The sequence below is a fragment of the Vigna radiata genome, chromosome 10 (genome assembly GCF_000741045.1).
Source record: "Vigna radiata var. radiata cultivar VC1973A chromosome 10, Vradiata_ver6, whole genome shotgun sequence".
Classification (NCBI taxonomy): Eukaryota; Viridiplantae; Streptophyta; class Magnoliopsida; order Fabales; family Fabaceae; genus Vigna; species Vigna radiata.
Genome location: NC_028360.1, coordinates 4,456,699 through 4,483,259, shown reverse-complemented (window position 1 = coordinate 4,483,259; position 26,561 = coordinate 4,456,699). Strand labels below are relative to the sequence as shown.

The 26,561-nt window shown below is 33.8% G+C and overlaps 2 protein-coding genes across 3 annotated transcripts; both read right to left on the bottom strand.

Annotated features, from left to right (window-relative positions):
* Positions 1-922: 922 nt before the first annotated feature.
* Positions 923-2,888, bottom strand: LOC106774701. Its single transcript, XM_014661747.1, has 4 exons — positions 2,070-2,888; positions 1,762-1,985; positions 1,386-1,643; positions 923-1,262 (listed from the first exon to the last, which is right to left on the bottom strand). The coding sequence occupies exons 1-4, from the start codon at positions 2,886-2,888 to the stop codon at positions 923-925; spliced, it is 1,641 nt and encodes a 546-aa protein (XP_014517233.1).
* Positions 2,889-5,423: 2,535 nt separating this feature from the next.
* On the bottom strand, positions 5,424-22,539 carry LOC106775979 (homoserine dehydrogenase). 2 transcript variants are annotated; one of them, XM_022787331.1, is made up of 13 exons: positions 22,432-22,521; positions 22,249-22,349; positions 21,792-21,942; positions 21,634-21,711; positions 21,056-21,171; positions 19,807-19,860; positions 14,838-14,925; positions 14,633-14,725; positions 9,298-9,338; positions 7,062-7,115; positions 6,787-6,950; positions 6,561-6,630; positions 5,424-5,774 (listed from the first exon to the last, which is right to left on the bottom strand). In XM_022787331.1, exons 2-13 carry the CDS (start codon positions 22,342-22,344, stop codon positions 5,649-5,651), a joined length of 1,131 nt encoding a protein of 376 aa, XP_022643052.1. In that variant the 5' UTR covers positions 22,345-22,349; positions 22,432-22,521; the 3' UTR covers positions 5,424-5,648. The 2 variants fall into 2 exon arrangements, with proteins under 2 accessions (XP_022643052.1, XP_022643051.1); XM_022787330.1 differs by having other exon boundaries at positions 22,249-22,539.
* Between the last annotated feature and the right edge of the window lie 4,022 nt (positions 22,540-26,561).

The following is a 26,561-nucleotide window of genomic DNA, read 5'->3' as shown; positions in this document are numbered from 1 at the left end:
AGTGTCAGCCAAAGGAGGAGGATTTCTGATTTGGAAATTTTAGTCCAAAACTTGCAGAGAATGATGAAATTGTTACTTGGAGCTATGTGTGTTGTTTTTGTAGTTAACATTGTCATTCTAAAGGTCTGTTTAGGTTGATCTTGGTATGTGGCTGAATGTTTTGGTTTGGTATGTGGCTCAATGTTTTGGTTGAGTTCTAAGACAATGTTTATGTTCATATGAATGTGAAGGTGAAGGTGAATGATAAGGTTCATGTAATGTCAAGGTTTATGTAATGTGAAGGTTTATGTAATGTGAAGGCATTAATGTGAAATGTTAAATATAGTATCCGCTTTCATTTTAAGATGTCCAATGTGGTCCCCAATTGTATTTAAATTAGTTTAGTTTTTGTCCCAAATGAAGATGAATACATGTAAAAGATCTGACATAATAAACTAACACAAGTGCTTCTCATGACATAATAATCAAAGTGCACCTATAAGAGGACATAATAATACTTGGTTAAATGATAATGACAATACATCAAAAAACTTGGTCCCAAATCTGTCGCATTAAATACTAACACAAGAAGTTCATAATGACTTCAAAATACATCTAAATGTTCATAATACACAACAATTGTGTTAAAAATACATCCAAAGTTCATAATGACTTAAAAATACATCTAATTGATTCTTCTTTTGAAAGGTAACTTCTTCCTCATGATTGGTGGAGTTGAATGTGCACTGGACTCCTAAGTAGGTTGTGGTGGCTGCGGGGATTGAGGATTGACTTCATGTGTTTGTGAGGCAGAGGGACATGTTGGTTCTGTGATGGGTGGACGTAAGGGGCACTTGGTTCTGTTGTGTCCCAGTTTACGACAGATGGTACATTTTTTCCTGTGCCCACCAATAGTCATTTGGGTCGCACCCTTTGTTAACTCCTAGGCCTCCAATTTTCTTTTTTTCTTTGGCCTACCAGGCATCTTTCGTATAAGTGGTGGCAGGACATCAACATATGATGTTTTTTCCCATAGCAATTGCCCATTCACAGGATAAATCATTGTGGCATACGTGGCTTCATATGTGGTTCTTGTGAACCAAGAGGGTATAAAATTTTTTGGGTCTTCATTGCAATAGTTCATGGCTGCAATGGCATGACAACATGGAATCCCACTTATCATCCATTTCCTGCAGCTACATTGTTGACTCTCAAGGTCCACCGTGAACTTGTTTGTCATTACTACAGTGTGCCTAACCTCAAACAACTTACGTCCAGACCAGCTGACAATAATAAACAACATTCCAGTAAGGATATCAATATCTAGAGAGATATGATTAAATTCATATTTGATTAAATTCATATTTCATTACAAAATTGTAAATGATTAAAGATAACAAATTTACCTTGGGATCCAATATCTAGACAGATTTGATTCCTTCATAAGCCTAGTGTTTATCTTTGGGCAGATAGTGAATTTCATAGATGCGACCTTGGTTCTGTTGGTGGCCCAACGTTTCATAAGGTAAAGCCTTATCTCCTCTAGCATTGTGATTATTGGCTTTCCTTTGGCAAGCACAATAACACTGTTGAATGCTTCACATATATTGTTGTCAAGGGAATCACATACAGCTTGATTTGTGAATCGAGACCTTGACCAGTACCTGCCATGAACATAGATGTTGATAATCATTAACCATGTGGTTCAGTCAACAAAATGAGTAACCATGCAGAACTGATAATGAGTAACCATGGGTTTAAAGTCTTAATGAGTTAATTTACCTGGGGGGATGGATATCAGGTATTTTATAAGCTTCTATGTTGACCTGTTTTATATTCAGCATTTCTCTCTCCCATGCCTGGGGGTACGTGCTTGTGGCAGCCCTCCACATCAGCGTCCTCAAAGTCTGACCAGGGAACTTTTTTCTAAAATTTGGGTATAGGTGCCTCATGCAGAATCTTTGGTCTCCCTTAGGCAAAAGTTCCTCTATAGTGTGCACCAACCCCTGACCACATGATTAAAAAAATCAAAGTTTGTTACATCATTTATAGTGAGTTAATTCATTATAATAATGTAAGTAAAAGTGTACCTTTTGTTGGTCAGACATCCATGTGCACCTACCACACACTTCATTTCCTCCAAGATCTTCTACCAATAATTGCAGAAACCAACTCCATGTCTCTTTGTTCTCCACTTTAACAATGGCATATGCAAGGGTAAGCATTTGGTCATTTGGGTCCCTTCCAATTGCAGTGAGTAGCTCTCCCTTATACTGGCCTTTTATAAAGCATCCATCTAAAGATATAATTCGTCTATAGCTGACAAAGCTTTCCTTGCAACCTTTCAAGCAAACATAGAATCTTTTAAACACTGCCTCACCATTGACACTGTCAACCTCCACCTTAACTGTTGACCCAGGATTAGACCTCAACAGTTCAAGTCCATAATCATGTATTCTTCTATACTGTTCTTTGAAATCTCCAATAAGTTGCCTTGTTGCCATCAACTTTGCCCTTCGTGCTTTGGAGATGGAAACTTTAGTATTCCATTTACGTAATGCTTTTTTACATATGTCTTGCACCTTCAAGTTTGGATTGTCTTGTAAACACCTATCTATTTCTTCACTCAGCCACTTTGTATTCAAAATCTTAATGTTAAGTTGTTTGCTGCAACTATGGGTGTCCTTTATTTTCCTTAATTGCCAAAACTGTCGGGTTGGTAAATAACCACGGTAAGTTGTCCATGGACACTTACCTTGTCCACCCATGCATCTAACTCTCACCCTACACTTATCGTTTTTAACAAACTTCAAAGCCCTCCCAGTATGCACAACATAAGTTCTAATGGTCTCAATAAAGTGAGCCTTATCAGCAAATACTATCCCAACTTCCCACTTATAATCTGTCATACTTTATCGGGATCAACGTCCTAGTAAGAAATCTCTCCATTTATATACTTAATAGGGTATTGTGTTATCAAGGTCCCACCATGGTGGACCACTACCTCAAACCTTTTCTCAGCCATCTCAAAGGGGGACCACTAAAAGGACTTAAAATACCAAAAATATAATGCACTTTGTCTTCCACAACCAAAAAGCCGACAACTAAAATCAATATTTAACATACAATATAACGCATTACAAAAAAACTCAACAGAAAATAAATAACAACTTTTTATACTACCCAAAATCAGAGTAAATCGATGAAAATACCTATTCTTAACACAACATCAAATTAAACCCTAACCCCTAAATAAAACATAAACAACAGCAACAATAGGCTTAGATAATGACCCCTTACCTCACCTTCGTACGATGTTCAACTTCCACCTTCAATCAATCAGCAATGGCGTTATCAGAAATCACCAAAAATCACCACTTTCACTTAAGCCAAGACCGCAAAAATGGCATTATCAGATAAGGGTAAGGGCTTTTTTTAATTAGCCTAATTTTTTTCATTTCATTTTAATCCTCAATATTTAAACATTAAAATGTCTTTAGATAGCCACGTAAGATAAGTTTTAAACAGCTCACTAAAAGTTTGTCACGCTAGCATCTGCTCCGTTAAGAATTTAATGTCGTCTGCCAAAAAGACCATATTGAACAACTTTTAATAAAATATGGGACCTTAGTGAACTTTTTCCAAATGTGGGATCATTTTGAACAAAACCCCCAAAACTAGGGACCAAATGATGTATTAAACCTTGTTTTTATCACATTTGATTACATTTGATTATTATTGAATACCTTGACTTTAAATTTTCAATTATTGGAATAATCATGTTACTTAGTTTTGAAAATTACTTTGAACATAAACGTTTAATACAAGGGATATTATTTATAAATTTTTTTATAAAAGCTTAGGATAAAGGATCTGAGTAGAGAATTTGTTTCAATGCTTAAATTGAAATGTTATTGACTTTGATAAATTCAATATTAGGATAATTTGAATTTTTTAGTTTATTTTAGGTCACATTTTCAATGTTTAACCCACATATTTTAAAGTTAACACTTAGACAAACATGACATCATTATCAACACTTAACCAACTATTGCCTTTGGTAATTCTTAAGCCACGTTTGTAAAATGATAGTCTTTACTATGTTTATGCAACATTTATGTACCTACGGTCTAGTTTAATGTTTAATGTTTCCTAAAGTAAGAAAAGGTGTAGTATAAATTAAATCTCTCATGATTGAGGTGTCTTTGGTAAGATTTTATACCTTATGTATGAATGGAACATTTTGTACCATACTTTATTTTTCTACTGTGATTTTACTTGTGTTTAGAGGATAAAAGAGCTTTGAATCATCTTCGGAATGTGTTTGTGAATAAGTGTAAGTGTACCTCATTATCTTAGATTATCCCTGTTAGAAGTGGGTTTTAGGCCTAACTCAACTCCACAAAATCGGCTTGTAAGGTGAGGTCTACACCTTACTTATATATTATAAATTGACTTTATCTCTAGTCGATGTGGGACTTCCAACACACCCCCCTCACGCTGAGGTATATACATCTCGAGCGTGAGGCTATATATTAATGGGTGGTCCGTTAACGGCCCAATAGCGAGTGGAACAATATGTCCAACAAATATCGCTAGGATAGGCTCTAAGCAGGCTCTGATACCATGTTAGAAGTGAGTTTTAGACTTAACTCAACTCCACAAAACCAACTTGTAAGGTGAGGTCTGCACACATTTATATATTATAAATTAGCCTTATCTCTGCCGATGTAGACTTCCAATCCCCTCATGTGAATAATTCGTAAAGAAGAAATGATAACGATGTAGTTTCTCATAATTTGTCATAGAAATGACAATGATCATTACTAGTATAGAACTTTTGTTTTATCCGATCAGATAATAGGTACACACTCGTATCTACACTAGTACTCACTACCTTACCGTTTAAAATATTAATTAAATAATTTCTGTACAAAATATAAAAATCACAATAAACAAAGTTAATAATATCAATAGTTCAATGTGAAAAGGATTTACCATAAAAGGGTTTACATGATTGAACACATAAAATTTATATATATCATGTGAATAAAATAATTAATACATAAAATACTGAAAAGAAGTAAAATATATCACTTGTATGTCTCAAAAGTTATTTGATTTAACGAAATTGAGTTTTTATGTTTTCTCAAATACAATATAATAAAATATATAATTAAGATTGTACTAAGAAGAAAAATCTTTTAGAAATCCGACTTAAACTTGATAGTAAACTTGATAACTAGTATATCCCTATCCACATTAATATATATATCATAATGAAGAAAGTATAATATTCTCAATGATTTAATATGAAAAGACACACAATGTAACAGCATATACAGAGTGAACATTTTAAATTGACATATTCTCATATAAAAATACATAAATAATTCTTAAAAATATTAAAAAAGTGTAAAAAAATCACAGTAAAGACTAAAATCTTTTTGAATTTGCCATCTTTGAATTAGTATTGTGTTATTCAAACTAATAATTAAAATTCTCCAATAGTCATGATGCTTTTCCTTTTAAGACAAACAAAATGCAAACTCAACTCCATCTGTATATGGTTCAGCATTATGAACCCACATTTGCAGCAGCTTTCCAGGGAAAATCAGTAGCAGTTATACCTTCTACTTTCTCTAATCAGAATACAAAATTTTTTCCCTTCAAGAAAATAAATCTTGAACATCCACGATATCAGCAAGAACACCCGCAGCAGTTGTGTCATTTCCGGCTCCAGCACCTTGAATAACCAGTGGTTGTTTACTATAGCATCTAGTGTATATTTCCAACTGTTATTTGTATCAACACAAAATTATACAGAATATACGATGAGTACATGAATAATAATAATAATAATAAAAAAGAGTAATACTCTATTTCTTGAAGTCTTACAAGAAGTGTCAAAATAGTTGTCACTTCCTTTCTTCTTTATTTTGTATTTCTTGGACTTTTACTCTCTAAGATTTATTTCTTAGGTATAATTAGTAAATAAGTTTAATTGGGTCTCTTTACACGTCCATTTGCATGTATATTGTGTTGGGCCAAAGAAAAAAAAATCAAGGAAAGGTGAGAAGAAACAAACAAAAGGTGATACAAGACAAAGCCCAAAATTCAAGCTCAGTCTTGTAAACACAACTTTTCAATTATGAAGTCTTGTAAACACAATTTATCCATTTGTGTAAATTTTTTAAAATTTACCAATTTCCGTAAATTTTGAGTAAAATTCATCATTTATGTAATCCATCTTCTGGTGATACTCTTTTTCTATTCTAAGTCTCTCCATCCTTTTCCTTTCTTTTAGTTGTTCTGTTTTGAGTATTTGTTTTGTTCTTCTCCTATTCATTCGTGCCTATTCATGTTTTTTACTATGTGTCGTAATGTTAATAACTCAGAAGCAGACTTTCACACTTATATAGTGTTTACTGATAAGTTTCCTTGAGTTTGTGTATTCTTGAACGGTTGCAATGTAGCAAAGCTAAGATTCAGGATGAAAGCATAAAGTGTCACGAAACATTTAGAAAAGAATCCTATTTAAAAATGCACAACACAACATAAAGAAAATAAAAGAAGCTTACCACGTTATCACTTCCCCTTAGTCTTCCCAAGGGAGAATTTTTTGGTAGCTCCTGAATACCAACTTCACACCTACGAAATAGTAGAAAAGGAAACACGATATTGAATGTGAATAATTGCAAACAATGAACACTAGAGTGAATTGAAAAATGGAGAAAAAATGTGAAAAAGGTGTGAAATGAATGCATGATTGAAGACAAAATACGAAGAGAGGATTAAAAAAGATGCCTTGAACCCTCGATCACACAGACATAGCGCAGAACATTTCCATTTGAAGCTGCCTTCTCAACTCTAGCTTGAATATCTTTATCTAGCAACGAGAGTCCTCGGTCCAAGAAGTCTTCAACGGTCATTATATCAGGTCCCATTTCTTTGGGATACAAACTCTCAATCTGTTACATATAGAAAAAAATATAACAAACTTATAACATAGGGAGAAAAGCTGATACACAAAGAGAAAAGCAAGGGACAGGAAAGTTGAATATACAATTGCAAATCCAAACCTGAATGCTATCTAGATTAATTTGATGGCCAAGTATTCGAGCAAGAATTAATGCCTGTCTTAATATTGGCACAAACAAAGAAAATTAGCATTAGCAAATTATATCATTCATAATTCAAAAACAACAAACGACCAACATTATTGTAATATCATTGTGAAATTAACATTCATTTCTCCTGCACCAGCTGCACAAAGTGTATAGACTTTTACAATACCACTATTTTTCATAACCAAAATCATCAAATGGACACGCATGAATTTTACAAATCTAGGCAAGTGAAAACTTATTTCTTTTTACAAGAATTAATTGATATGCCTACTATCAGCTTTATTAAAAGGTTGTCATGGCACAAGCAGTGGCAAAAATCCCTTTGGCCACCAATCAAGGTGGTGGCAAGGTGAATTTTTTATGGTGGACCATGCTGGGCGCAAATTATGTCACAGTTATAGCTTCACAACCAGATTATGGCAAAGAACAAAGTTGGCGAAAGAAGCCAAGGGAAGGGAAGCAACAAAAATTGTCCTTATGCTTCCAATTTGGAATCATGTTTTCTTACTCTCAAAGCCATGACTACTCTTTGTTCAAGAATTTTGCCTTATTCATGGGGAAAGAAAAGCAGCTATGGACTATATGAAGCAATGGAGAAAGCAAAAAGAAGCAATTATTAAAACTTCCAACAAGAATGAGTATAAAGATATGTTAGCACTTATGGATATAGATGAAATTTTTCAGCTTCATCAACCATTGCATGCGGCTGTTCACCTATTAAACCCTTATGTCAACCTAAAATTAAATTACGATTTGGAGGTTATTAATGGATGCCTTGTAGATCCACATCGATTAGGGATATAATCAAATTACAGACTTAAGATTAAAAATATGAGAAAAATAGCTTAAGAGATTAATTATCTCTCAGTTGAACATGTTATTTATAGAAGAAAATTACTTCGGGACTATCTAGGTAATTAATGCTAACATCTCTAGGTATTTAATGCTAACAGTCAGTGTTCCCAAATTTCGGCCATGGCAAAAACCGGTACCAGTTTTCTGACCTGCTGTCATAACAAAGTGTATTGAATATTTCACATCAACTAGAGATATGACCAAATTATTGTACATAAATAAATGCAAACATCACTATATAAGTTGGTTTTGGGAAATTGAACTAAGGTTAAAATCCACTTTTCTGTATGGTTGTATGATTGCTCGTAGAGGTTGGTGTTTATAGAGATGTGCAACAAAAGATTCTGACTTACCAATTTATAAGAATGGTTGTGGTCTCTTTGGTTTTGAGACTGGAAGACCATCAAGGAAAACTACAACTCATGGTGAAAAGATAAGAAAATAACTCAAGCTCTAAGTACTCTAACTGTTTTTTAATTGTTAATTTTACACCACAGCATAACCAAAGCTCTCAAGATGAGCTTGGGTATCAATTTGGACTATATAAGGAAATAAAGAATTGTTTTATTTATGCACATCAATTACATTCTTATCATCTTTAATTGAAAGATTCAAACACTTTCAAATAAATAAGGTATTAAGAATAAGGTGAAATGAACAGAAAAATTCTAAAGATATTCCCTTCTAAGTACTATGGAGATATTTAGGACATTCGTATCCTAAAAATTCACTATTTAAAATTCTTAAATTTAGAAGGGAAGAATTTCTTTATTCACTCACAATTAATAGATCAGCTGACCTATATTTATACATGTTTTCTTAGATAAAAACAGAAATTAAAAAATAAAACAGTAAACAATCCTAGAGAGAATAAATCCCTATAATTATGGAATTTTATTCTTGTTACAATCTCCTAATATTAAATTCATAATCAAATCTGACCAAACAAACAGAATAAAAGATAAATATAAATTTTCCTAAATAAAACCTAAATTCACGGTGTGCTTCTTGACAAAAATAATATTGTATTTGTTTTTAGCATGCCAATGCCTTCCACCATAATTGGCAATGGCATCTGCTATATTTGTACGGTATACTTTTTGGCATGCTGCTATAAAACAGCAATCCGATATTGATAACACTGCCTATTAAAAAAGAATGGACATCGTTCATTGGTGACCAAAATGGACATTATATATGCAGGCTGCAGTAATGTACAGTATCCTTGCGAGTCCAAAAAACATTTTTTGTTTACTGTAACACATTATAAGCTTTTATACAGATCAGAAATAGCTACAAAATTAATCTTCAAGGTAAAGCAAACTACACGAACCTTTCTAGCAACATCCATTCCACCAAGGTCATCACGTGGATCTGCAACAAGATAGCATGTATAGATAAATAATTATTAACTATTCAAAACATGAAAGTCAAATTATTATTAACTAACTATTTTGCAATTACCAAACAAAGCTTAGGAAGGAACGAGCAAAAACATGAAGATTAGTCATGACAATAACCTAAGAATATACTTCATAACGTCGACAGATGTTTTCACACAAAATCGATGTTAATAACCTAAAACTTGAAAAAGAGAATTGCTTTCATTCATATCAGTTACATTCTCCTTATACCTCTATTTGTAGCAATTTCACCTTCTAAAAAAGGAAAATAAGGAAACAATATATTGAAAAATAATCTAGAAGATTCTACAAATATTTTCTCTAATTAGGAAGATTCTATAGATATTTTTTCTAATTAAGAAGATTCTATAGACATTTCCTCTAATTACAACACTAAACATGAAGACTAATCATGAGAACAACCTAAGAATATACTTCACTGTGTTAATAGCTTTTTTCACACAAAAGATGATAATAGTTGCTTATCTCAAAATTAGAAGAAAATAATTTCTCCCTTGAGATTGTGGAATTAATAAAACCAAAATACAATAATATACAAAATTGAAACAAATAGGGATAAAATCTTAAACTTAGTAAAATATCTCAACAAGAAAAAAATCTAAATCTTATGAAAAACACTTCCCCTTGAGCTGGTGAATAAGTTTTCTCCATTCCCAACTTGGATATAATTCTCTCTAACGCTACTATTGTTCAACCCTGTGAGTATGTCTGTAAGTTTCCCTTAAGTAGGCACATATAGGGTGCAAATCAAGCTATTATCAAGCTTTTCTTTGATAAAATGATTCTCCACTTCAATATGTTTAGCTATATCATGTTATACAGGGTTGTGATTTATTGTCACAATATAACCTCAGGCTCATCCTACTTTATATTAAAGTATTCTAATATAATCTTCAACCATAAAAGATCACATATTCTTTCACCATTGCTCGAAATTCTATTTCGACACTAGATATAGTTATCACACTTTTTCAGTATTCCAAGTTACTAGATTTCCACCAAGGAAGGTGCAATATCCAATAGTTAACTTCCTATCCATAACTAAACCTGCATAATCAAAATCAATATATGCTTCAACAATAGCATTCTTGTTTCTTTTGAACAAAGTTCATCTTTCTTGTGTCCCTTTTAAATACTGGATAGGTCTAGGAGTAGCTTGTAAATGTGCTTCCCTTAGTCTACGCATAAATCGTCTGACTAGACTCATAGCAAAAGGAATATAAAATCTAGTGTGAGAAAGATAAATAGGTCTCCCCAAAAGTCTCTGGTACATTTTTTTTATCCATGCAACATCATCATCTGCACTTCCCAACCTTATATTTGAATTAATAGGTTTAGCTGCCGGTTAGCAAGCTAATTTACCTATTTTGATAGGTTCCTAATTATTGAACCTAATCGTTCTCACTCTCACAACAATATGAACAGTATAGAAGATGATGAAAGAACTGTATTATTCAGACAAGAATGGATCTGTACAAGGACATGGGAGCATAACCTCCCTGGGTTGAGGGCATAACCCCTCTCTACAAGCAATAAGCCTGACTTTACAAAATACTCGATGATCCTCCTTGACACAAACCGGGTCTTATTTATAGACTTCCTCCCCTTCTAGTCTAACCCATTAGGTCCTTTCCCATGTATCCTATCATATTTCCTGTAGTAATTCAGTAACGTATTTTTATTGAGATATGAAGATCCCTTTCTTGGAATAGGCTACTTCAATTCCCAAAAAGTATTTTAACTTTCCTAAAGCCTTGATTTCAAACTCTTCACAGGGCACTGGCTCAACCTTTGTTTCTATTCATCATTTTCAATGAGAATGATATTATCCACATAGACCAATAAAATTGTTACTCCCCTTGAATGAGAATGCCTGATAAATTGTGTGGTTCCCTTGGCTATGTTTGTATTTAAAGCTTATTATAACTTAAGTGAATCTTCCAAACCATATGTTCTAGGTGATGGTTTCAACCTATATGGTGCTTTCCCAGCTTGCAAACTATGTTGGCCTTAATCTACCCTATAGACTCGGGTGGTAACTGTTAGGCTTCTTTGATCAAGAAGTCTAACAATGCACTCCTCACACACCAACACTCACAGAAGCAGCAAAAAGAATGTATTTTATTGCTATAAAATGAATGAATCATCCAAGAATTACACCAAGGAAGTCTTCCTTCCTCCACTGGAACAATGATCCAGTCTAAACTTTACAAATTCAAAACTCAAAAACCTCTTGTACAACTAACTCCCCTATTTATAGAAAAACTACCCTAACTGATAACAGCCCTTCCCGCTATTATTTTCTTTTTCCTTTCATACACCTTTAGAGCGCTATCATTACCCTCCACCCCAAGAACAACCTTGTCCTCAAGGTTGAATTTGGGAAACTGTCATCTGATCATCGATTCATCCTCCCACGTTGCTCCCTCTAGACCTCCTTCCTGCCACTGAATCAAAACTTGAGGAATCTCCTCTCCTTGCTGTTGTTTTCCGCGCTTCTGCAACACCTTGAGTGGCTTGCAGATAGGCCCCTCCACCTATAATTTTTCAGGTAATTCTCCCTCCACCTGGTGTCCCCACAGCCAATTTCAACTGGGACACATGAAATACAGTGTGTATTCTGGCGGTCTCTGCTAGTTGCAAATGAAAAGCCACCTGCCCCACTTGCTTGAGTACTATAAAAGGGCCAAAATAGTGTGCTGACAGTTTGGGATGCAGTCTTGTAGGCATAGAGACCTGCCTATGAGGTCTGATTTTGAGAAAAACCCAGTCCCCTTCCTCTATATTGGATTTCTTTCTCTTTTTGTTAGCGTACTGAATCATTCTGTCTTGAGCCCTAGCTAAATGGTATCTTAGCTGCTTTAAAGCTTCATCACGCATTTGTAGGTCTTGAGCCACGATCTCCACCATAGTCTCACCCGGTACAAACCTTGATGGAAGACCATCAAGGAATCATATTGGACCTCTTACTAGAGCCATCAAACCTCGTCAAGATAGGTGGTAATCTCCCATAAACCATCTCAAAAGGGGTGCATTTGGATGCCCCTTATAACTGGTATTGTACCAGTATTCCGCCCAAGGTAGCACCGAACTCCACGCTTTGGGCTGCTCAGAACTAAAGCAACGTAAATACGTTTCCAGCATCCAATTGAGCACTTTTGTTTGCCCATCGGTCTCGGGGTGATACGCAGTGCTCATCCGCAGCTGTGTTCCCTGTCTTTTGAATAATTCCTTCCAAAAGATGCTCAGAAAAGTAGCATCCCTGTCACTCACAATTGAAACAGGAATGCCATGAAGTCGAACTATCTCCCTTGCAAAAATTTCCGCTATTGTCTTAGCCGTATATGGGTGCTTAATGGGTATAAAGTGTCCATATTTACTCAATCGATCTACCACCACCAAAATTGTATCATAACCTTGCAACTTCGGCAACTTCACTATGTAGTCGATGCTAACTTCCTCCCAAATAGCTTGGGAATAGGTAAGGGCTAGAGTAGGCCTTGGGGAGATGAAGCAAGGTATTTAGGTTGCTAACATACCAAGCATGCAGCCACAAAATTTGTCACAATCTTCTTCATACCTACCCAATAAAGGGATTAGGCAATTCTCCTATAAGTTCTATACAACCCAGAGTGGCCTCCTGTCACTGTTGTGGAATTCTGAAAATAACTTGGGTATCCACCCTGATCTGGCAGAGAGCACTAGTCGCCCTTTGTAATGCAGTCTCCCATTCTCTATCATGTAAGCAGGGTGGGAATTTGGATCCTCCTTAACTTCTTCCATAATCTTCTTCAATCCTAGGTCGCCCTCAACCTCCTCCAATATCTCTTGGGACTCTGGCCATATAGGTCTAGTGATTTCCTGCAGTGCTTTATGCCCTTCCTCCAATTCCTCCAATTCTCCCCCTTTTTGCGATAGTCTGTCTGCCACCCTATTTGATGCTCCCATCCGATATATGATGTCAAACTCATATCCCAACAGCTTAGCTAACCAATTTTGCTAGTTTTGAGTGGTAATGCGTTCTTCTAAAAGGTATTTGAGGCTCCTTTAATCGATATAGACCGTAAACCTCTGGCCCAAAAGGTATGGCCACCCGTGTTGGATGGCTAACACCAAAGCCATCAACTCTTTTTCATACACGGATTTGGTAAGGGATGTTTCTGACAATGCCTTGCTAAAGTAGGCTATTGGTCTCTTGTCCTGGGATAGAACCGCCCTTATTCCTTTTCCCGATGCATCACATTCAACATGGAATATTTTCGAAAAATCTGGTAAGGCTAAGACAGGAGTTGTGGTTACTGCCCTCTTCAATTTCTCCATAGTTGTTGCCCCTGACTAATATGAAGAGTCACTTGATTGTCACATATAAGTGTCATTTTAGTGACATCTCCAAATTGTAACTCTCTAAGCAATTGCTTAAACCAAACAAGTTCACAAGTGACTAAGGCCATAGCTCTATATTCTACTTTTGCATTAGATCTTGCCACAAGAATCTTTACTCACTATTGGATTTTAGACTTAGGAGATTTAAACCATATGACAATCCTCCCTACGTACTTTTGTTAGGTTCCTTTACACAAGAACCGTAACATATGATTCTCTTCTCAAACAACACTCAAACAGTAGAAGATAAATGTATGTATGTGTATTTTATTAATTTTGTAAAGTATGGAAAATAGAATTACAAGTAAGTATCCCCAAGGAAACCTCCCTTTCTCCACTGAAAAATATGTCCAGTCTCTACCCAAAAGGCAAAAATATCTGATAATCCTCTCTCCACCTATTTTGTTATTATTTATACTCTCTCTCTACTAACAACTAACTTCTTTTCCCACCCTTAATTTTCTTCCTTCTTATTCCTCCTCACGTAAACCTTTAACTGCCTAACAACTTCTCCACATATTCCCTGTGTTCTGGCAGCAATAAAATTTCTCCAGCTGATGGAAACATGATACATTCAAATGTTATAAAAGCATTGGAATTATAAGATTTAGGTGGGGAAAAAGAAATGTGAGAATAACATTTAGATTGATATGGTGTGTTGATGATGCAATACAAAAAATTCGGACCCAAGTCCTATTTATATTAATAATTTGGTCAAACACTAGTGTAGTGTCACAAGTACAAGCCAAAGCAAGTAATAATACTGACAACATCCCCATATTCATATGGTTCACGGGTAGAAATTAGCTATTACATAGATTAACCAATTTCACATATCAATAACAATTTCAAAGCAGTAACCTGGTTCAGTATACCCCAGACTTTTAGCATCTTTAACAACTTGGCTGAGCGGCTTTCCATCTTCAACCTCACTCATTACATACCCCAATGTCCCTAATAAGAGCAAGTAACATAGAATGTACCAAAAACGTTAATTTTGTACTAAGAATGCATGTTGGAAAACCAAAAAGTAATATGTAACTATAGGATCGTAAAAGATATATACCACTCAAACTACCAATAATTTGATGAACAGGATCACCAGAACAGATTATGCGATTCAAGGATGCTATTACAGGAAGACCAGCTCCTACCTTTAAAAATACAATTACCAATTCAGTAGTAGTTCATCAATATAATTCAATTGCATCAAATAAGAATATGACAGGCACCCTCCAAATCTATGTTGTGTCCACTTGAAGGATTAATTTGAAAGAAAGAAGATTCTTATTTTTGTTAATTGATTTGGATCAGTACATCAACTCATATATAGAGAACTCAAATCCTAAAGTAAAAATTACAAGAGATCTAAAGAATATTCTAACAACCTCTAACAATTTATAGTAATACATTTAATATCCTATCAACAACTTTTAGTATTGCATTTAATATCCAACTAACAACACTCCCCCTCAAATTGGTGAAAGGATATCTATCATTCCCAGCCTGCATATGAGATCATGACATAGCTTAGTGGGAAGACCTTTTGTGAATAGGTCTACTAATCGAAGTCCAGATGGGATGTAGGAAGTAGTGATAAGACCCCTATCCAATTTCTCTATAGCAAAGTGTAGACCTTGCAACAACATGTTTCTTACTACTCCAAGTACAAAATTTCCACCCAAGAACAAGCAACATCCTGAAGTGGATTTCTTATCTATGACAGAAACTGTATAATCTGCATCTGTATACACTTCTATTTTTAATTTTTCATTCCTCTTAAATAGTAATCCCCTTTCTGGACTTGTCTTCGAATATTAAAAGGTCTTATTTACAGCTTGTAAATGTCTCTCCCTTGGATAAGCATGAATTGACTAAAGACACTCACACCATAGGCTATGTCTAGTCTACTCTGAGCTAAGTAGATGAGTTTCGCGATATTGGCCTTTATTTACAGTGGAACTGTCTTCATCACTTCCAATTCTATCGATTTGTTCTATAGGAACTTTAGTGGCCTTGCAACTAATCATACTTGTTTCTTTGAAGAGATCAATAACATACTTTCATTGAGAGATAAAGATGCCTTTCTTCAAGTAAACTACTTTTATTCCAAGAAAGTAGTTCAATTTTCTTAAATCCTTCAATTCAAATTCAGCAACAAGCTTTCCTTTCAAGATTTGTTTCTCAAGTTGATCATCTCCTGCAACAATCATATCATTAACATAGACTAAGAGTGGAGTAAGTTTACCTTCTAAGGAATGATTAATAAACAGGGTAAGGTCACCTTGACTCTGTCATACCCCATGGAGATCATAGCCTAAGTGAATCTACCAAACCAAGCACGAGATGACTGCTTGAGCCCAAACAAATCTTTCTTCAAACTGCACACTTTATTCCCTCCTTCAATAGACCCAAAACCTCGAGGAATTTTCATGTATACTTCTTCTAAATGTCCATGCAGAAAAGCATTTTTCACATCAAATAATTGCATTTCCCCACCAAAATAATCAGCCAATGAGAGAATGATTCTAACTGTATTCATCTTTTCCACAAGAGCAAATGTTTCCTCATAATCAACACAATAAGTCTGGGTATATCCTTTGGCAACTAACCTTGCTTTGTAATGGTCTAATGTGCCATCAGATTTATACTTTAGACTATAAACCCATTTGCATCCTACTGACTTTTTATCTAGTGGCTTGTCAACAATTTCCCATGTTCGGTTCTTTTCTAAGGCACCCATCTCTTCATTCGTGGGTTGAATCCAATTATCATCCTTCAATGCTTCTTGAACAGATGTAGGGACTCTAATTGCATCAATGGCAGCGAGTAAACTCTAGTGTTGCACAAAAAGGTGTTTAGCAGTCACAATGAGAAAAAGGATACTTGGTACAAGACCAAGTTCCTTTTCTCAAAGCAATGGGCAGGGCATCAAGGTCAGGATCACAAGTACTATACAAAGAATTTTTCAAAGGTTCAAGGGTGTCGATAGAAGGAGTACTTACCTTGGCTCAGACGATTGGAGTTGTACTTTGATCAAGTTAGGTCGCTTTTGTTGTATTGTATATGGAAAAAACTCTCTAGAAGACTAGATTATGTAATTGACCTTAGCTCGGAATTTTTATGAGCAACTTTAGAGACATCCATACAAGATGTTTCTGAAGAAGTACTAGAAGTACCAAGAGTAGTATCAAAATGAGATGGCTCCTATATGAAAGGTACAAAAGATGACTCAAGAGATTCAAAAGACTCAACTTCAAAAGAACTCTCCCCCTAAAGTTGAGGCGTGTAAAAAGATTTAGTTTCATCAAAAGTAACATTGATGGAGGTAAAAAACTTTTGACTTGGAGGATTGTAACAATGATATCCCTTTTTATTAGATGCATAACCAATGAATATGCATTTAACAATTTTAGGATCTAAATTTCCACGGAATTGACTATAAATATGAACAAACACAAAACATCCAAACACCCGACTATGAAGACTAGAAAGAAAAGCAAGAGATAGATACAAGGAAGAGATGGACCCAGTGGGACTCAGACCATTTAGAAACCTGTGAGGGTAATTTGTTAATAAGATAGGCAACACTAAGGACAACCTCTCCCCAATAAGATTTAAGGACATATTTGCAAAAGAAGTCTTTGTGTGACCTCAAGAAGATGCCTATTTTTTTCTCTCAACAATGCCATTTTGTTGTTGTATGTCCACACATGTGAATTCATGAACAACACCATTATCAGAAAGGAATGTACACATGTCATGATTTACATATTCCTTATCATTATCAAAACGCAAACTTTTGATCAACTTTTCAAATTGTGTTTTTATCATATGGAAGAATCTATAACTCAAGTACAATCATCAATAAAAGCGACAAGATACACTAGAGCTTGATGCAGGCCTCCAAACATCAGAATGAACCAAATCAAAACGATGGTGCTTTGCAATTTGACATACATCACATTTAAATGATTCAACGAACTCTTTGGTAAACAAGGAAGGGAATATAGACTATAAAATAGAAAAGGATGGATGTCCTAGACGATGATGGAGAAGCCAAATTTGAGAGGACTCAAAAGAAGTGCCAGACTAGAGACAAGAGGTAGTTGTTTGCCTACCGATACTATTCTGAGTTTCCAAGTTGTTAAAGAAATACAACCCTCCCTATTCCTTAACAACTCCAATCGTCTTCTCCATGGCAAGATCCTGAAAAACACAATGAGTGCAAAAGAAGGTTATAGAAAAATTTAGGTCATGAGTAAGCTTTTTCAAATGGAAATAAGGTTGTTAGATAGTTTTGGAACATAAATAACATCTTTAAGGTTAATGAATGGCAAAAGAGAAACATTTCCATGTCCATTTATTGGGATATGGCTCCCATTGGCAACAACAATGTGCTTATCAAAAAGAGAAACATATGATGTTAAAAGAGATGAATGAGGGGTCATATGATTTGTTGAACCGGAGTCTACAACCCAAGAATCCATACATAAAGTCTTAGAAACATTAAAAGAAGAATTAGAGTTCTTACCAATCGTGGTTAGAGAGCAAATACTAGAAGGTGGCTTACATATACACTCCATAAGAGATTTTAGATGTTCAATCTCCACACGAAATGCAGACATTCTTTCCTTAGGTGAAGAGGAAGAAGGTGTTTTGCCAAGATTTTCAAAATCTAAAGATGCCTGATAAGTTTTCCTTGAGGGTTGTCCTTTTAATTTCGCTAGACGATTGAGAACTTTCTCCTTTCCATGTAGCTTAAAGCAATTCTCCTGTCACATAGAATAAGTAGTTGCAAGGTCCTCCCAACTGAGTAAAACATATAGTTTCTACTTATTTTTGTAGTCATGGATCCCGATAACCATGTAATGATTCATGAATCATCATTATCCCAAATCTGAAAATTAGGGACATATGGGGAAATGGCCTTTCCTTCAATATGATTGAGTCTACCTGTACCCTTTAACATTGTTTAATAAATTGAGCCCATTGGAGATAATTCCTACCATTAAGGTAGTTGTCATTAGGCAAATGCGGAATATCAACATTGCTTAGTGAAGTTGCAATGTGATAGGAACCGAAAATAGTTAGGCTCAAACCCAAAATATCTAAGGTCTATGTTAGATAAAGAAGGAATGGCAAAGTGGGGGATCAAAATAGCAAGAGAAAGAATGAGAAGAATCCTTCCATGTAACAAACTGTTGAGTTGGCACAATAGGAAAGGAGTGATTCCGTTGTATGGGTATAAGGCGTGGAAAGATAGTGAGGGAGGGAGAGATCTAGAATTGGCGGGGAATTGGGAGAGACTAGACACTCTCTAACTGTTTAGAGATACTTTTTACTTGCTTTACAGATCTGTATTCTCTTCTCTAGGATACGCAATCTGTTTTCTTTACTAATAAAGTGAATATTCAGCTATAGTGTGCTTCCTTATTTCTGGTATCTATCACAATGCCAAGAATAAATCATAGGAATTCCTTAGCCCTCTCCTAGATGAAAATGAAAGGTAAGACAAAAACTCCATTGATGGCAACAGCGCAATGGCAATGGTGATGCGGCAGGGATGATGACAAAAACTTCAGGCAACCCTATAATTAAAAGAAATGGCTACACTTCAGGCAACAGTACTACTCACAACCCAATTACCCTTCTTAATATAATTGAGAGGATGAATCGTCAATCTACTGCCGGCAAACACATCATGTGGCTTTTCCCCTGGATTTAATTTTCCTTTCTTATCAAGGTAAATTTTGCTTAAAAATGTAGGCAAAGCATCATCTTGTACATTGTTGATCCATACAAGTCATTCAGAACTTCTAAAGGCTTGGATTTGATTACTATAAGACCAGTGTTCAAAACAACAAAGCATAACCAACCAAAGAAATTAAACCAGCAATGCTGCATTTTATATTACAATTGGTGGAAAATACACATTTCAGTAAATATTTTCTATGTTGTCACGAATGTCATAATGGTGCTACGTGCTGCTAGAGAGATATGTGTATTTAAGGAAAGAAATAAGTATCACTTACGGTTGACTCATGCCGAATATGACGTGGATACGTGAAAAGTTTCTTAAAATCCTCCTGTTACATAAAAGAGGTATATGTTTAGATGAAGCATGCACAACTACCATAAATACGTACTACTGAGAAGGAAGAAACCAAAATCTTTTGAAACCTTAATATGAAAAAGTAAAATATTGCCCCGTCCAATTAGGATTTTCAGAAACTTTGAACATGCACTAATTAAAACTATAACCTCATACTATTTATACATTTCTAGTACCATGTTGATTCTGAAAATGTAAATACAGTCGTGAATGGTGATAATTTGGACGTTTCGGGAGTTATGGGACAAGCTTATAATGGAGTTTCCAAAACCATGTAAACCTTGCATTATATTTTTCAAAAGTCACTTTACCCCAATTTGTTACAAATTACCATTTGAACCCTAAATTTCAAAATTTTGTTACACTTTTACCCTTTAAACCAATAATAACCCACAAAATACAAAAGAGACAAAGACCTAATAATGAAATTGAGATGGAGGAAATGAGATGCCAAATTCAACATGTTCAAGCCACTGTTGAACTTCAACAAGATTTAATAGAACAAACAAAATGTTTGGGTGAAGAATCTGATGAGTAATTCCTCATACAATAGCAATGTTGCTCTAGAAGACAGAAATTTCAAGTAATGATATTATGGTGGAGCTTCCACGTTTTGAAGGCAAGTTACAACCTAAAGAATTTGTTGATTGGCTCCAAACTGTAGAAGAATTGTTCGAATTTAAAGAAATCCATGAAAATCCAAAAGTCAAGATTGTCACAATTATTCTAAAAAGCATGCTTCCACAAGGTGGAGAACCTAAAGAAGTATGGGAGAAGATGCGATGCACACATACATGTAAGTTCTTACTTGAGCATTAGTATCAAGATAAAAAGAAGGGCCATGAGCACTAATGTCCTGAAGGATGAAAATGTGATTTAAGAATGACATATTCAGTTGGAATTTGACAGAAACCAAACAAAAGGATAAGAATACAAATATTATAGTGTTTAAGGATCACATAGAATGTTTATTAAGCTTTATGACCACGTACAAGGCCATAACTGGGAGCCAGTATACTGGATATTTTCTTTCTTATTATGTGGACATCAGTACCCAGGGTTACATAGAGAAGCAAAAGAAAATCGAAATAGTCTTTCTTGACTTGATAAATATCCCCTTACCCTCTCTCATCTCAACTATTGTTATAAAATAATGAAGATGATTGTACCATTGAAGATGTAAGAGGCTTCTTATTGGCCAAAACAGCACAACAACCCATATGAATTGCTTGCTTTAGCACCACAACAGTGTCAAAGCTAGCAGAGCAATCCACAAGCACCAAACCTATAATAAACAAAATAGCTGTTCAGTGATTTAATGCATGAAGCTGTGAAGGTTCACTCTCATTTCAAATTTATTTTAAAATCCATAACAGTTAGCAAGCAACGCAGTCCACAATAAAAATTCAAGGCTTAAATATGTTGGGGGTATTGGGCGTTGCAGGATACAACAGCAGAAGAGGCTTCATGGGTACTGCCATAACCAGATCATGGTGGTGCATGATTGCTTACATAGCTATAAGTTAATGGCCAAGTGGATGTTCTTCTTTGATGCGGATCAGTGCATATATAGCCCACCCAAGATAACTATTAAGTTTGTTCTTGATTCACTCACCGACTACTCTCAGTTCACCATTGAACAGATGCCAATATGTTCAAGGACTAAAATAATCATTTCAAACAATGCAAAGGTTAAAAAATGAAATTTTTTAAAAGAAAGACAAACAAGACAGAGCCCCGGATATACCTGTTTTTCTACCAAGTTGAGATGCAATCTCTAGGATCTTTCCTTCTGACTCCGGATGCCCAAACGCCCGGCATTCCCCTTTAAATAACACAAGTAAACATTCTAAAAAATACAAATTTTCATATCACCATGAAGACAAATTAGGAATAGATATCAACCAAAATCACAAAGTTTTGATAGAGATTCGCCAGCGCTCTTGACCCGGCAAAGTTGCAACAAAAAGGTATCGTCCAACCCCTTATGCAGCAAATCATCCGACACCACCAAAGATTTACTATCACCAACTCCTACAACTCTCAAGCACAGTCCCTGCATAAAAACTCCCAAACAAAATAAACAAATTGAAACATCAATCAACTAAACAGAAAGTGCACATTCTTCTATACCCATTCTAATCAATGTCAAAAAAAAAAACACGGAGCGCAATCACTGGATTCATTTGGCAGACAAGCCAAAAGCCCGCACAAATAACCCCAGAAAGAAAAAAAAGTTCAAAAAACAAATGGGATATCAGAAACCCAAATAAGATGCCATTTTTCAGCTTAAAGCCATGACATAAAATAGGAAACTGAAACACAATTTGAAAACATAAGAATCCATCTAAAGGGACATTACCTGTGTGGAGTGAAGAGAACGGCACGAGACAATGTGTTGGAGAAGCTGACGACCAACTCCTCCACAACCCATTAGAATCAGAGGAATATTCTTCATTTTTCCTGTCAATCTTTCAATATTTTTTAGAAAAAAGTTGTCAATTGAATTAATTAGGGTTGTATGTATGATGGAAGAAGTAGTAGCTTAAGTACGAGGGGACTGTGAAATGTGACCCTTGATTCCAATTCTGCAGCTTACAACATAGGCGGAAAGTTAGTCATCAAACACTTACAATTACAACAACATACGTAGATAGTCAGTCATCAAATATGACACAATTCAATATTATAACTCTATAAAAAAAATGTCGGGTGGACCATGGACAGTGTTTATCTATAATTTGATTTGATAAAAAAATTCATCCTATGTATGTATGTCCGTTTAAAAAATATTTACAGATAATTTAAAATTTGTGAATATTTAAAATAAATATACTTTTATAAATTATTAAAATAAAATTTAAATAAAAATATAAAAAATATATAAAATATAATATAAATTAAATTAAATATAAATTAAAATTCAATTTTAATTAAATTTAACCTTATATAATATAAATTAATATTAATTTTAATTAAATTTAACTTAATAAAATATAAATTAAATTTTTAATTTTATTTTTTACAAGTGACTTGTATTCGCACGTACAAATAGTATAATACATGTACCTAACCTGTTTATAAGCAAGTATTAAAATATTATCTATCTGTTATAGATAATAAATATTCGCGGATATCAACTATTCCTCAGAAATTTTATTCAAAATATCGACAGATGCAGATTTTTTTGCAATATTTATGCATAGATAGTCATTCATCAAATATGACACAATTCAATATTTTAACTCTAATGAGGACATTCTTATATGAAATTCTAATTCGACTAAAAGACAGAATCATTAAATAATTTTATTAAATGCATTATATATTAAAGTAACAACGTGAAGAATCAAATCCTAAATAAGTGGTGTACATGCCTCAATAAAACTCATTCAATATTGATATAAAATGATTGAAGATATTTATTGGTCTAATTATTAAATATTACTAGATCCTACACTATAATATATTTTAATGTCATATATCAAAATAATATGTAAAATATTATTCGAGTTGTCAAAATACTTACAACCTGTGGGTAAATCCAGTCGGTCATGGGTTCGGGTTAGGTTTGAAAAAAATTATATTTTTTTTATGCGGATCAGATTTTAATCCGACTCATTTAAACTTGGTTCATGCAGGTTGAACCCGTGGTGGGTCAGGTTAGTCTACCAACCCACCTACCTAATTTTATTTTATTAATATTTAATTTTAATTTTATAAAAAAATATTTATTATTATTTTTTGCATGAAGAAATTATTTAAGTTTCATATTTTCAAAATTAATTAAACATCCATGTGTGAGAGTGAAATTTGGGAGTGAAATTTGTTTAGATTTGAATTACAGAAACTTTGTAATTTTTTTTTTATTTAAAAAAAATTGTAATTAAGTGGATCAGTGAACCAACCCATTTATCCACCAACTAATGGTGGGTCGAGCCGGGTTCAAATTTTTCTGATTCGCTAATAAATGAGTTGGGTTTAATTGACTCACTCAGTGACCAATTCGTGGTGGGCCAAACCGGGTTGAGCCAGATTACCAGTTTTGACAGCTCTAAATATTATATTATTGTTATTATTTTATTAATTTAATATATATTTGTTGATATTTTATTTATAATATTAGTTTTTATTAACAATTTTTATTGGATTTACAAAACATATAGACACATAATATTTCACCGGTAAATATACTCTCAATTCACTTCTAGAGTCATATACATTTAAGTTTTTTTTATTGATTTGAACACATACATTTAAATTTTTTTTATTGATTTGAACGTTAGATAATTTTTTATAGGTTGATGTTTTCTCTATGAACAACAAAGAATACCATTCCAGCCATTAAAAATATTCAAATTACCGAAAAGATCTTGTCACCTAATCTATGTTTCGGATCGTGGTAACAACTTATAGAACAAACAATGACAAGTATTTTTAATTTCTTTCAAAGAAGTAATAACTTATTATGTTAACGACAAACAAAATCTAATAAAATTCATAAGTTGTATTTTGAGTTGTAAATATATACAAGTTTATGCAATAAAAGAGACTAATATATTAAAAAAATCTTACATTATACTCTACATGTACAATTGAGTATTGTTTCCCATGAAAATTGGTGTTTACATTTGATAACATGTAATTCACTTCATAGAATGATAATTCATTGTTTTTTTATGTAAGCTTACAAAACCAATATTTTCAATTCTTACTAATTCTTCTTCTTTTTAAGAGAATGTTGATTTTTAGTCTTTTGGTTATGTTAAATGTGTCATTTAAGAAGTATGTATGTGAAGACATTTTGATGATCAAGTTAATGATAAAAATAACCGGAGTAATAAATGGATATAAATGAGTAATGTATAATTAGGAATCTTCACTTATTTAAATACTTTTAATGAGTCTTTTACGAGTGGTATAAGTTAATTATCCAACTTGTCCTAGTATCGTAGTATAAACACTTAGATTGTGAAATAAACTATTAATATGAATGTGGACGAAAATAAAAGTTATATTTCTTTGGATGAGGTGTCCTTAGCTTCATTTGTATACTAACCCTTAAGCTCAAGGAGTTTTGTTGATGAAAAGCAAGTGGTGGTAGAAATTTTCCATTTCTTTGGTCAAGACATCCTTGGCTTCGTCCATATACTAAATTCCCAAACTGGAGGGTTTTTTTTAGGTTTAAACCTCTTTTTGGTCCCTAAGTTATGAGTGGATGTTCAGTTTAGTCTCCGCTTTTAAAAATGTAAACCTTTGATTCCTAAGTTATAAAAAATGTATCAAATGAGTCCTTTTTTATGTTCATGGTCAAAGTACAAAGAGCATTCTAAAGTGTTGTTATTATTGAGAAACAAATCAGAGCAATCTAAAGATGTAACAGTTGTTAAGAAACAACCAAAAACAGTATTTCAAGTTAAAAAAGGACTTATTTGATACATTTTTTATAACTTAAGGACCAAAGATTTACATTTTTAAAAACGGGGACTAAATTGAACATCTGCTTATAACTTAGGGACCAAAAAGAGGTTTAAACCTTTTTTTTATGATAAAGACCTTATGAAGGTAAGTGTGAAAATATGTCAAATATACAAGAAGAGGAGTTGAATTATATATATATATATATATATATATATATATATATATAAAGATTTTGCAAACGTTCGCAATTATCATCCGATTATGCACATTTAAACTATATATTTTGACTTGACAAATGATCTGTCAAAAACCTTTGTTTGAAAAGTCTACTTATTAAGTTAACACATATTTAATAATGTTCATTTTTAATAGGATAAGGAAAGAACAATGAACTCTCTTATTTTTATATTGGTTTGTCTAATAATGCATAAGAAGTTTTCAATTAAGTAATTGAATTTCAATGTCTGACTTGATAGAATAATTGGTTGGAGAAGGGGGTTGAACATAGTCTTAAACACTTTTACACATAGCACTAGATTACATAAGTTGATATCAAGCAAATCAAGAACACAAGATTTTTATACTAGTTCACCTTAAACCTTAAGCAACATCTACACTACAAGAAAAATGGTTATTACTTATCATATAATTTGCTATACATTAGTAGATGATGTTACAGATGTTCCAGAAGCATGATAGACTCGAGAGATAACGAGAAAAGATTTGGGATTTCTTTGAAAGTTCTTGTGTTTTAGACTTTTGAGACAATGTAATTGGAGTTCTTTTATTTCCTTAGTCATTTTCATATAATGTAATTGGACAAGGTTTTTGGAACTATTATGTTTTGAATTAATTACACATGTTTTAATATTGAGGTTTTTGAGAAATACATTTCCGCACAATAAGAAAATTTTGAAATATACAGTTTTCTTAATAACTCGTAATACCTTGATTTTTGGGTCGTTTCACTTTGGTATCAAAGCCAGGTTTTTGAAAAAACCTTTGGAGTCTTAGAGTGTGAGCTCGTCTAGCTTTTGTTGTGTGATTGTAATGTATGCGTATGTGTATGATTACGTGGATTGCATGTGTATTTATGACCATGTGGATTACCTCGTATGTGTGTGAATGTGTGGATTATTCTTGAGTCTTTTGTGAAGGAGTCTAATGTTTCTATCGATATAGGGTTTGGTAATCTATGTGTAAATTGTTCTAGAATTGATTTAGTTTTTATAATGAATCTTTGTAGTTTATCGT